The sequence below is a fragment of the Podarcis tiliguerta genome, assembly GCF_965153285.1.
Source record: "Podarcis tiliguerta genome assembly, chromosome: 1".
Taxonomy (NCBI): Eukaryota; Metazoa; Chordata; class Lepidosauria; order Squamata; family Lacertidae; genus Podarcis; species Podarcis tiliguerta.
In genome coordinates this window covers 63,881,676-63,894,973 of record NC_139534.1, presented here as the reverse complement: position 1 = coordinate 63,894,973, position 13,298 = coordinate 63,881,676, and the positions used below count along the sequence as shown (strand labels likewise).

Below are 13,298 nucleotides of genomic sequence, written 5' to 3'. Positions count from 1 at the left end.
CACAAATTCTGGGGGAGGGGCAATCCCTGGTAGTAGTAGTAGTAGTAGTAGTAATAATAATAATAACAATAATCATAATCACAATCCTTCTGTATATGGAGACGTTCTGTGCTACTCCCGGCTGAACGTTGCTTCACTCCTGTGCTCTCCCCTGTTGCCTCTTGTATTAGCCAGCAAAACCAGGAAGACGTCGAACACGCGCGGGCGCGCGCACACACAAACTACAAACCAAATCCGATCCCGAACTGAATTAATCCTTCCCGGATTTTATACGCCACCCCACCCCTCTTTTTCTCTCTGTGTCTCTCTCTGTCTCTCTCGCTCTCTCTTCCTGATGTGGTTGGATATAAGTCTTGTGGCATTTCCTGCTGCAGAGACTCGGTGAAACAGCTGTCCTGCTTTGGAGTGGCAAAGCTTTTCTTTCTCCCCCCGCCCTCCCCGGATCTGTTGCTTTGTTGCCTGCCTCTGCCTGCCGCCGCCGCCGGCCCTGGAAACCGGGACCCAGGAGGGACGCTTGCCGAGGCTGGCTGCCTCGCTCCGGGCCCTCGAGGGCTCTTGGCTGCCAGGGCGCCAGAAAGCAGCGGAGCAAGAGAGAGGCGGGCGCGGCGGGTGCGCGCCAGGGGCACCACCTCCTCCCCGGGCAGTGCGGCGCATGGCAGCGGTTTGGGGAAAGTGACACTTGGCGGCGCGGGAGGAGGAGGAGGAGGCGGCCTCGAGCCCACGGCAGCTTCGGGGACGCGGTCGCGTTGTGGAAGAAGGCGACCATGAGCGACGCGCCGGGGCGATGCTTCCCGGGGAACTTTTGACTATGGTGAGGAGGAGCCGCTTCTTGGCCACGCGGGGCGCGCGCTGCTGTTCGGCTCGCCGGCAGGAATTGGGGCGAGGGGGCTCTCGGGCTGCTGCTGTCTGCGCGCTGAGGAGGAGGTAAGGCGAAGAAGCAGGACGACGACATGTTTTCGGTTTGGCCAGCAACGTGCGCGCCCGAGTGTGTGGATGTGTGCGGGGGGGAAGGTGGCGCGTCTTCAGCCTCTCCAGGCGGAGGAATCGAGCCCTCTCCTGGCGCACAATGGCTGGGCTGGGTGGTGGGGAGACGGGCGCAACACGGCGTTTTGCATCGCTCGTGGGACGACAGATGAGGGATGGATTTATTTTCCTCCTAAAAACAACAACATCGCCCTTAATAGAGCGAAGGTTTCAGCCCGTATTTAGGCGTTACATACGGGGATTCCCCGTTGTAAAGAGGTGAGACCCGACCCCCCCCCCCCTTATTAGTGCGATTTACTAAAAGGTCCTCTCAAATTAGAAAACGGACGCGGATGTTCAGATCATTTTAGGAGATTTGATTAAAAAATAAAGTGGGGGAGACAAAGTGCACCAAAAATGTTTCCGTTCACAAAAATCCCTAAGAAGACAACGGTGGCCATGTAAGCAAGAATCCGGAGACACTCACTCTGTAGCAGCCACCATGTGTTCTGCCCTCAGTGAATGGAGCAAGAAGAGTCCCATTCTTAAAGTGCAGGGAATCTCACGGTTTTCAGATGCTTAAAATGCTGCATCCCCGACGCCCATTCCTGCATCAAGTAGCCTTGTCAGCTGCCTATGTAGCTAAAGGTAATGGCAATAACAGGTTTGTTTGTTTGTTTGTGTTTGAAAGATTCTTCAGCAGCATGTTTGCAAATCTGTGATGTACTTATTGTATCTGAGGTCTTGCAGAATTACAGTTTGTAAAATGCTGAAGGCAATTCAACTACATAAGGCCTATTAGTTTATTCAGTGGGTTAAAAATAAACTAAATGCTAGCATTTTTTTTTTTAAAAAAACATAATTACACAGCAACAAGGGATTTAGTTTTAATTTTCTTTGCTATGCTTTGCATCCTTCTTTTGTTTTCTGTGCCGTCACAGCAAATTTGATTTTCTTGAAGTTATTGTCCAGTGGTGGCTTATATTGAGAAAGCAGCTGGAGAGGCCTGTTTGTTGTTCTAATACCTTTGTATTTAAAGTGAATTTGTTACATGTATTGTTGGGCTCTGTCTTTGGAAAGTGGTGACCCTTTTGGTTATTTTTAAAATACAAATTTCTCCCCCTTCCTCCCCTCCAGTTATTTCATGTCATGGTGCAGTAAAAATAAACCTCCTCAGTGCCTTGAAATACAGAGTGAATATAAATTGGGAGATCTTGGAATGCAACCCGAGGAAAATAATGAAAACATCTTTCAGATCTGAGGCCAAATGTTACTAATGCTTTATACGTGGGCTGTTCGGGGCCAACATAGGCAGAGCATGTTGCTATTTTTAAGCGCATTTTGTTACAGTTTGGGATTTACCGGGGGAGTGATGGAATGTCAGAAGAAGTCAGGTCTTTGCCTAACAACTGAGCAATTAAGATTCATAACCGAGCCAGTGGTAGACTTAGCCAGACCTAATGGTTGTTGGCAGTTGTGCTTTTTTAGGACATGATTTAAGCAGTCTGGCAGGTGAACCAAGTTTCAGTGTGGCATTTACCGGGGGAGGGGATCCAACTGTATGCTTCACAGACTGCTCATCCTTGGTACTTGGATACCTCCCAATAAAAAGGTTATGAAATTAGAGAGAGAGAGAAAGAGAGAGAGAGAGAGAGAGAGAGAGAAGGGGTGGGTCCCTGCCCAGTTCTGACTTGGCTTGGCCCCTTGCCAGCATGTGACCACTGACAGACTCCTCAAGGGAATACTATCTGTGATAGAAAAAAGGGTTCTTCGCCTCTCTTGTATAGCAAAGGTGGCAATGCAGTTACACTTTCTCTTGGCTGATCTTATCTTAAAGCACCTTGCCGAAATCAGTAATTGCCTGTGAAAGAGAGGAGTGCTCAAGCAAGGCCTTCTGCTCTCCATGTTCTGCCATCTTCTGTACAGAAGGGGTTCGGAATTGGGTACCCCAAAAATGAGGCTCTGGAAACAACTGCTCTAGTGGCATGTCTGTCAACTATAGCAATGCAGTAGAGGAGCAACGGTGTTCTGAGGGTGGTGCATGGAAATAAAAGTTTTGGACCAGATCTGTGATGAGAGCCTGACATCCACATGGATTACGGGTGTCTAGGTCAGGGCTCATATATATATTACCAGTGTGCATAACCTTGGGCAAAGATTGTTTGTGGCCCACCATGCATCACTCCCTGAATTCAGCAGAATTCATTTGAAAGGTAAGATGCCTTGTTGAGTCTTTGTCTGGACTGCTGGTTGACAGCAGTAAAGAACGAGGAAGATGAAGCCCTGCATTTGGAATCCGCTTTCATCATCTGCCTTGGGCACCCTGATACTTTTGAGCTGGTTGTCTGCCATCCATAACATCCATAACTGAAGGAGCGTCTCCACCCCCATCATTCTACCTGGACACTGAGGTCCAGCGCTGAGGGCCTTTTGGCGGTTCCCTCACTGCGAGAAGCCAAGTTACAGGGAACCAGGCAGAGGGCCTTCTCGGTAGTGGCATCTGCCCTGTGGAACGCCCTCCCTCCGGATGTCAAAGAGAACAACAACTACCAGACTTTTAGAAGACATCTGAAGGCAGCCCTGTTTAGGGAAGCTTTTAATGTTTGATGGATTACTGTAGTTTAATATTTTGTTGGAAGCTGGGGAAGTCCAGCCAGATGGGTGGGGTATAAATAATAAATTATTATTAAAACATGACACGCACACACCCTTCTCAGAGAGAACAAGCCACCTCAGACTTGGATTTATGTACAGGATTAAAGTGAGTCAAGGAAAGGCTCCTGGATAGCTGGCCGTTTGTTGTGCTTTCTCTTTCACCTTGGGTATGAACCAGACTGTGATTGGCACCTCAGGAAGATAAGCGGCATTTGTAATTAACAGTCAGCTTTGCTGTGATCTGAAATTAACCAAGAAAATGAGCAAGCAAAGGGGTGACAACCCTACAGGCAGCATATCTAAGGTGTCGTTCTTGGTACATGAACTGCCTCATTACTTGCCGTGTAACAGGCCCTAACAATACAGTTTCAAATACTTTTACCACCTGTGATTTTTTTTTTTTTAAGGCTTAGAGATGGAAGAGGAGGGTGATAGATCCACAATACTACAAACACAGAGAAGTTATTTAGGTATAGAAACATTCCTGTCTTGCCTTTTTTGGCTTCTAAAGAGCCTCCATAGCAGTTTGCAACAATATACATGAGGCCTCCAAAAAAATTGCATTTTTTTTTTAAAGTTAAGAAAGATGGGGAGATAAAGCAACGGAATCTTTCTCTCTCTCTCTCTCTCTTGCTTGTCCAGTGTATTCAGTTGATGGGAATGCACAACTTCTTGGAAGTTGACCCAATAAAATATAAGTTGCTAACTACACATCTCTGATTTTATTGGAGGGTAACAGCCTCCAAGACTCCTATAATCATGGGACTCAAAATAAGATTGCAGATGTTTGGCAGCACTGAATCCCACATTTTTCCTTTGCAGTGACGCTGCCTGCTTCCTTTCTTCCAGGACCCAGGCATACAAAATTGGCACAATAATATTTTCAGTTCCAGAGCATCATTGATGGGGGCAGGAGCAAATAATCTCTCTGAGCCTTTGCCTTAAACCATTTCTGTCTTTCATTGTAGCAGATTAAATTCTTCATGCTCTGTGCATATTTGTAAAAAGCTGACCAACCTGTTTGATATTGCACTGATACTCGACTGTTCAAGTGAAAGGCTGAAATAAGAGGATTTTCCCACCCGTGAATTACTAAGTCACTTATTTAATTAACAGCTTGGAGGAAAGTGAGTGCTGAAACTGCTGGTTGTCAGAAAGAGAGTTTTCCTGTGGAGTACTCTGAGATCTCAGATTGCTTGTGTTGCATTAGACTAGCTAGACATGAGCTTGTGTCAACATTTCACACTTCTTTGGTTTGCTCTTGACTGAAAGCAGCTGACCTGTTCAATGGACAAGGTTTTCCTTTCTTATCAGAATTGCTAAAGGAAGTGAAGGGTTCAGTGGGAGGTGCAACATCTTCAAAGTTCTGGGTGTTCAGAGGCACTTTGTCTTATCTAAGATTACCAAATCTCTTACAACAGGGACCTGCATGGAAGCCAAGATCAATAATGTTATCTAGGTGGCTTTTCCTTGCTTATTAACTGCTTTGTGTTCATATAATAATAAGCCAAGTTCTGACTTGCCTTCACCTGGATGAAGGTTCTGCAGGTTTCTTAGGTGTGTATATGACCTGGTGTCATGGCTGCAATATGTGCCCTTGAAAGTGATTATTTTCCATTCATATCCCTGAAGACCGCATATTTGCTTTTTAGACTGGTGAGGGGGGATTGCTGGAGTAGACCTACCCAGCTATTTCCTGCAGTATAACCTTACTCTTCTAGCCCGCTTTTGTTGGATACATTCATGCATCCATGTGTCAGACTGCAGTCATTTTTAAAAAGATGACCATGTGTCGAACCATTCAAAGAACCAAGATTAATGTACTTATCCAACATGAACTAACAAAAGGCATGTTGGCACAGGTGAAATATGGGTTTGTTTGTTTTTTGCACTAGGAATCAAATGAGCTGTTTCCTGCCTTGCTGTGAGAGAGGAAACCCAAATTGTCAGCAGGAGAGATTGTTAGGTGGGGCTCTGTGCTTGGTCCTCAGCAGTGCTGGGGTGTGATTCCCCACCCCCAAAAAGCCTATTCCTTTAAGAATGGCAAAGCCTCTCTGGTTTTACATGGCTATGCTGCTAGGAAAAAATGATAGCATTAATCTCAATGGGTTTATTATGCCCTTCTGCTTTTATGTCCCCCCATTTGTAATTTATTGCAACATGAATATGTGTGTGAATATTTATGTATCATTGACTTATTTGTTTTGTTGGCTTTATTATAGCAGTCAGTGCAGAGGGGTGAAAAAGCTTGGGATGGATTAAAAAATCCATTTTCTGCATTTGTATATTAACTCTGAGAGACCATATGAGCAGCAGGCATCTTAATCTCAACACTGTTTGGCTCTCACTCCTTGTGGACAGATGACAAGGCTGGTCCAAGGTATTTTGCTACCTGAGGCAAAGGACAAGGTGGTACCCTCCCCTCTTCCACAAACAGAAGCCAACTAGATTGAGAGTTTAATTTGCTACAACACTGGTGATGGCATAGCGTCCTCCATCCAACCCGAGGGCAGCAGACTAGCTTATGACAGGAGAGGGGAACCTTTGTCCCCACCCTGTTGTTGAACTACAATGCCCATCATGCCTCTACAATGCCCCTGCAAGCATGGACAGCGGCCAGGGATGATGGGACTTGTTGTTTGGCAACATCTGGAGGGCCAAAGGTTCCCCACACACCTGACTTAAGTAATGTATGGCAGACCACATAGCTCACCCAGCTCTGTTCTCCAATACCTCACCGCCATGGTCTGTTCCCCACCCACCCACGAAGCATCTGTCTTATCGCCTCACTCTGCCTCCTGATAGATGGCCTCGGTGGTGCATGAAAGTTGCCATTTGCTTATCTGCCCTCAGCACCGATGCCATCCCAATGCTAATAACAAATGCCTATCTTCATATTGCATTCATTTACGCCAGGGCTCCTTTCTCTCTTTTTGCTTTGAGGTCACGAGGAAAGGGGTGGTTGATTCATGGATTTAATATCATGTCAGTGCAGTTCATTTGCCGTTATCTCTGAATATGATGCTGCAGACTCCTGGACTCTGCGGAGGTGTGGTAAACAGTTGCACATTTCCTTCACTAGAGATTAGAAGCCGCATGGAGCTGGAGGCTATTCATCACCCCGGACAACGTGGCAGGAGAAAACCAGCCCTTTCTCTGCATCTTGAAAACTGCCTCCTCAGCTACCCCTGAGCTCCATATCCTGTCTGGTTACTTTGTGGTGTTGTTGTTGATTTAATCACAAGGGAGGAAGTGGGATGTGACCCTTATCAGATGTATGACTCACTGAGGGTGCTGGGTGATGTCGCACCACTTCCCTGGAAGTGCCATTGGAAAGGGCTGCTGGGATTAATAGTGGGCCAGCGGGTTGATTTTGATAAGCGGCTGGCACAGCTGTGCAGAGAATAGATTTTCCTTTCATGAGAGGAATGTCCGTGCTCTCTGCTAAGCTGCTCTTAAAGGGAACCCACACGGTGTGAGTCCTGCTCCACATTTACACTGTGACACAAAATGATGGCTAACTTCATGGGAGCTGTCAGATAGTATTATTTTTAATTTTTGGAGGTAGGTGTTAATCTTCTGAGGAAGGGAATATGGAACAGTGAGGCTTGGGGGAGACTAGGTGTTGCCATTGCATCTTTTCAGGCGTTTCATCTTTTGTGCATTGCTTTTTGCAGCTTTTCAGCCTTGAGGCTCCCAATGAAGAAAAGGAAAAGAAACCTCCACCAGCCACCTCCATGCTTGCTGAGAGAGAGAAACTCTTTGCACCTCTCTTGGGTTCAGAACAGAAGGGTGGAAGGGTATTTAGTTCTGGCATTCAGTGACATGTGGGAATTGTTTGGAAGGGGGTATTCATTGCAGGTGAGGTTAATCCAATTCAAACAGGTACTGAGCTGGAAGACCAAGCAGTCTCTGAGGCACTGTGGAGTTTTGAGAGGATATTTCTTGAGACCTTTCACAGGCACCATAGGAGGTGCTGGTGGGCACCATCTTGGTGACCTCTGATTTACCGCCTCCATGTATAAGTATTTCCATGTGTCGCACAACTCTTACTTATGTAAAAACACTGAAATGTTGGCAGACAGTAGAATCTAAATCCAAAACATAAAACAATGTTTTCCTTGGTAGGCCACACAAGCTTTAGTGATGCAGACATCATTATCATTATCATTATCATTAATTTATCACTGGAGATCATATAGTGCTACAGTTACATCTCCAGCAGTATTGACCCAGCTACAAGTGGTCAGAAATGGAAATTGCTGAGCCATTTCTGTCTGGGAATCAGGAAAGGACATTTGTCTGAGCAGACAGCTGCAAGTTCAACCCAGGCTCTCGTGATAAGAGTATGAATGAGCAGCGTCGCATTGTGTCAGCTGAAAAGTACCAAATTCATGGCTCAAACACTCCTTGTACAATAGGTTTGTCAACCAAGGATTGGGAAATCCTCCGCCCCTTCAAAATCCCATCATTTGATTCCATGTTAATATGGATTTACCGGTATATGTCTATTTGCACCAGCACCATCCCTGGGTCATTTCTTAAAATGTTCATCTAGGTTAAAGTGTTTGGTGAGGTGATGCATTTTTAAGAGTATTCTTGTGCAGACCTGTGGAACTCTTGTCTTTTGTTAATAGAGTCTGCAGCTTCTTAGAATCGGCAGCTTCTCTGGCCAAATATGAGAGGAGGCTGAGGCAGCTCAAGGGTCAAGACACTGAGTTGCCTGATTCTAACCCTTTCTTCCTTTGTTTCTCATCTTCCATCTTAGAATGGCTAGTAGACCACAAAGCAGAGCATATGCAAATAGAATAATTACAAGCATATACTTAAGAGAGACTTGCTCTGATTTCTCATTGAACTCAGATGCCTAACCAAATAATAAAAATAAATTGCAGTATTGGTTTTTTTAAAAAGCTCACACTGTGGAGGATCTTCACTGAAGAGCCCAGCTCCTATTCTCACAGGGGACAGCTGGATACCCATGAAAAGCCCATAAACAGGACCTGGATATAAAAGCACTTCCACCACTGAAAGGGGAATGGTGGTTACCAGGGTGAATTTCTGTTTTTAGGGCTCTGTACACAACTCTGTGTGGGGACCCTGTTCATTTACCTAAATAAATAAACATGACTATGCCCAACGTTATGACAGAGCTAACTACTTAAGAATGAGTTTGTTGATAACAAGGGCTATCTTTCCTTACTATTAAACAGTACTACTTTTTCCCAGTTAATAATATTCTTATATAGAGAGTTAAAAAGAAAGCACTTTGCATCATCTGAAAAATGACCTTTATTTAAAGGAACAAAATGAATAAACATTCAAATATTATTTATTTAAAAAATCAACATTTCTTTCACACAAAGACATCAACAATTCTGATTGCTAAAGTTGCTGAACTTGTTAAATATGCTTGATATCTAGTAGAACACATGTCATTTTTGACTCTTTTAATGATTTTTCACCAGCTGCGTTTGATGTGAGTAATGCTAACAACATTTTAAGAATTGTTTCTACATTTGGAGACGTGGTACCTGACAAAATACAGGAAGTGTTGCAGTTCACCTTCAAAGACAATAGAAGCAATGTCTTCTGAGTACATATCCAGTGATTTTTGGATGCTGTTGTCTTTCTCCACCTCATCAGTATCCTTCTAAGAATGCAGTTTCGTTGTCTTCAGCTTCATCATAAAACCTTTTCCTTAAACTTTTCTCATTTGAGTTTTCAGTAGGATTGGCAATATGAATGAAAACGTCTCCCATTTCACTGTGAACCTTTCAAAGCCACAATGGCATCACCTCTTGTAGAGCTCTTTGTATCCACTGCTAGTCTTGCTTAGAGTAGAATCACTGAAATTAATGAACATGAGTAACTAAGGCCCATTAATTTCAGTGGGCCTACTCTGAGTAGAACTGACATTGGCTACAACCCTTCAGTGCCATTTGGCTACATGATGCATTCAAGGCAAGCAGGAACACCTCGTTAGTCCAGTGTGTGATTGAAGGGCCAGTGGAATGTCTTCTGTTCTGGATACTCTTTGGGGGTAATTGAATTTCCACCAAGATTGATATTGCGTATAATATTGGAATGGGTGTGTGTGGGGGGAATATCCCACAAGACGCTGTTGTGTAGATGTGTAACTCCACAGGGGAATGAAACATTCCCCACAACACTTTAGAGATTGCTATTAAGGCGCCTTTAAGGGGGAAATGCAACAAGGAGAAGCTCTGTGTTAGCCAGCTGAGGATTCCATATTGGTGTTAATTGGTTCTGAAATCTAGCCAAATATACTGACAGCAGATTGCTTGATGAAATGTATCAGTATGTTGTTCCACTTATGCTTCTTTCTTTCGTTTCTTAAATCATTCCTTGACAGTTCTGTCTAGTTTTTCCATACTGTTTTATTTTAAATTACCCCATTCCCGGTTCCCCCCTTTTTGCATCTGGAGGGTTGGGATTCTGCACCTGCCACTTCTAGCATTCATTTATGAGTTACCGGTACTAAATTCTGAAATATACTGTTGCCGAGGCAGTTTGCCAACCGCAGCAGGTTTGCAAAAGCAACCCCAAACCTCTCGCCACCCCAAGGGGATTGGAAGTCAAATTCTCGGCTGCTTTTCCCAGCCTCTCCTGGTGACATAAATAAAAAGCTTTCAAATCCGTCTTGTCCCTGCTGCATTATGATCTGTGTATATCTGGAACTCATCATTCCTAAACAGAAGAGTTGAAAGCTATTAGACTCTTAGATATGTGGGAAACGTTCATGCATTTACAAGCACTATGCTAAAAGTGTTTGTTTTTAGAATATAGGGCACTTTTGCTGATTCGGAAGTTGATGTAAATGTTTTGCTTTTGGAGAGCGTATCCGAGTTCTTTTGATTTATCTTGAGATCCATTCCCTTTCCTATCCTGGTGGCCTGGGGAGGATAAAAACTAATAAAACTGAAGATCTGAATTTAATGACTGTTCTTGTAACCTCTGTGATCTCCAGGTATAAGATAACAGTGCTAGCTAGGCAGTTTCAGTTCTAATTGTGAAGTAGATAAATCAAAGTTGAAATATAAAGGGATGGAGGGATGTGACAGTGGCACAGACAAGTCATTTCCCCTATTTCCAGTGTTCAGAGGTGAGTGTCATTGGTTACACAGCCACAGTGGCTCCATCCATCCAAAGGAGGGAGGCATCAGCAGGCTCAGAGGAACTCCCAGGTTTATGAAGCTTGTATAAAGAGTGAGAGAACAGGAGTCCACACTTTTTGTTGCAGGTCCCATTTGCACCACTGGAACAACAGTGGGAGACAGCTACTGCCCTCATGCCCCACTTGTTGACTTTCCAAAGGCATTTGATTCGATACTGTTGTAACAGCATGCTGGATGGATGTTCAGTCCGATGCAAGGCTTCCCACTTTAATTTCTCAAGCAGTATTCGAAAAACAACATTCCTTGTTAATACCATGCGAGATTGTATTACACACTGATTAAAATTTCAGGGCTACTTGGGTGGCCGTTTCCAGAAGGTGGTTCTGGGAGAAGACTGTTTGGCTCCAAGGCAGTTATGGTTTGGGGGTCACATGCGTAGGATCATCTTAAGATGCCTTGCTTCATATGGTACCACCAAGTGACGGGAGGCAGTTGGCTACAAAGGACAGGGCCTTCTCAGTGGTAGTACCCCAAATATGGAACCGCCTCCCAAAAAGAGACTTGACTGGTGCCTTCTTTATGCCCTTTTCAGCACAGGTGAAGATCTTTTTACCCACCTAAGCCTTTTAACTTCTGTTTTAAAATAAACCCTAGGTACATCTTCATTGTTTTAATCATCAAGCCACTAATTTACAGTGAAGAAAATTGAAGTCCAGCGTAATTTCAGCCTCATTTGAACTGCTGTCTAGTTTTCATTGCCCTTACTGGAAATCTTCCCGATGACTTCAGTTGTGGTTAAAATGTTCTCTGGAATGGGATGCTACTAATTCATTTTAACTGTCTAGCAAACTATGGACTTCAGTGAAATAACACAGCTGTTAGCTAATTATACATACATTTTCAAAGCACTGTACAGACTACTTATTGAAACAATTAGTCTTTAAAATGGCCAAATGAGGCGTAAGGACCAGTATTATTATCTCCAGTTCCAGGCTGTTCATCTTTTTGAGTGCAGCCTGGAACTCGCTCAGCTGGTAAAACTTGTCTTCTATACTTCCTTGGTGGGAAAAGTCTTGAAAGTCTAACAAATGCATCTGTATTCTACAGCATGCAGCAGGTCTGCCTGAAGCTAACAGCAGCAGAAGTGATAGTTTGAGACCAGGCTCTTTTGCCAAAGATGCTGGGTACGATTGAGTATTCCCACGAAACAAGCTTAAAGCCTGTTAAAATAAGTGGAATACTATACATATGCTGAGTTTCTGTTGTGGCTTGAATGGGAGAATACTTCACATGGTTGCTACCTGGCTGGTTCTAAAATTAGCCTTGTTCTGCTATCCTCTTGTTTGGCTTAGCCCTGGTGCTATTTTTAAATCGGGGTAAAAATAATAAATCAACCTGGAGTTGCTCAGCCCAGACCTCATTGTTTCACATGCATTGCTGAAGAATAACTGTTCCAAAGGGTAGAGAAGCCTAAGCTGCTTGTTATCTGCCATTTGCAACCATGGCTCTTCTACTTTGATTTCCAGAGGCGGACAAAAGTTTTACCAGAATCTTCTGTATTGTGCAATTCATTTGTGCTTAAAATTGTGGAGCTTGATTAATTATTCCAGTCCTAAACACACTTATACAGGTTGTTCCAGTTTGTCTTGGTGTTTTGGGATGGGGGAATCTGATGCAGATGTAGAGTTAAAATTAACATGGCATCATAAATGTACTAAGAGCAACTTTAAAGGGTTCTTCAAAGAGCATAAAATCTACCAACAGAGTACAGGTGAAGCAGCTTCATTAAAATGCTAAGTGTGTACAGGAGCTGTTGGCTTACAATGGGGCTTTTGAATAACTCTCTAATACATACTTAGCTAATTTGCAAACAAAGAGCACCTCTTCTTCAAGCCCTCAGCCAAGTTTTAATAACAGGGGACACTGATCATCTGGTGCATAATATAACACGAAGGCTTCAGTGGTATGTTGCTACCAATAATTATAACTACACTTTACCAGTAACTGTCACAGCTACATTTTAAGAGACTTTATTCCTTTTTTGTCCCAACTCTGTTCTGCACTCTTTATCCAATGTTTTGTACAAAATGACTATCATAACATATGCAACTGCCACCTATTTCATGTGCATAAATAATAGTCAGACTGGACAAATGGAAGTTAATGAATTCTCTTTGGACCACCAAATAAGAACAATAAAAGTTGTCTTGCCTTTAGCTCTAGAACCAGTTTTGGGTTACATAAATAAGAGTTTGCCTCTATTCACGTGAAGAGAGTTTCCCCCTTATTACTGTGCAACCACAGCACACAACACACACCTGGCATTCAGAGGGAAGGGATTTGGGGCCAGAAATTGCCTGTGGATTTCAACTCTGGTGCTTTTGTGATTTAGTTCACACAGTCATTACAATACCAGCATTTCCCATCTGCCTTGTGTGGATGACTCCAGCTGTACCCGTAGGCCAGGCATGTCCAACTTTCAAGAAACTGAGATCTACTCCCACTATAGACAAACTAGCAGTGATCTAGCAAAGTTGTTGA

General features: G+C 43.8%; 1 protein-coding gene across 2 annotated transcripts in view; it reads left to right on the top strand.

The window, feature by feature from the left end:
* Positions 1-291: 291 nt before the first annotated feature.
* OSBPL5 (oxysterol binding protein like 5) overlaps positions 292-13,298 on the top strand; it is a 124,720-nt gene continuing 111,713 nt past the window's right edge. Inside the window, exon 1 of one of the 2 annotated variants that reach the window (XM_083425977.1) lies at positions 292-924. Coding sequence is in view for 1 of the 2 variants with exons in the window: in XM_083425976.1 (XP_083282102.1) it covers positions 785-811 (27 nt within the window). In the remaining variant the exon portion in view is untranslated. The remainder of the gene's footprint in view (positions 925-13,298) is intronic. The other variant, XM_083425976.1, reaches the window with a different exon arrangement.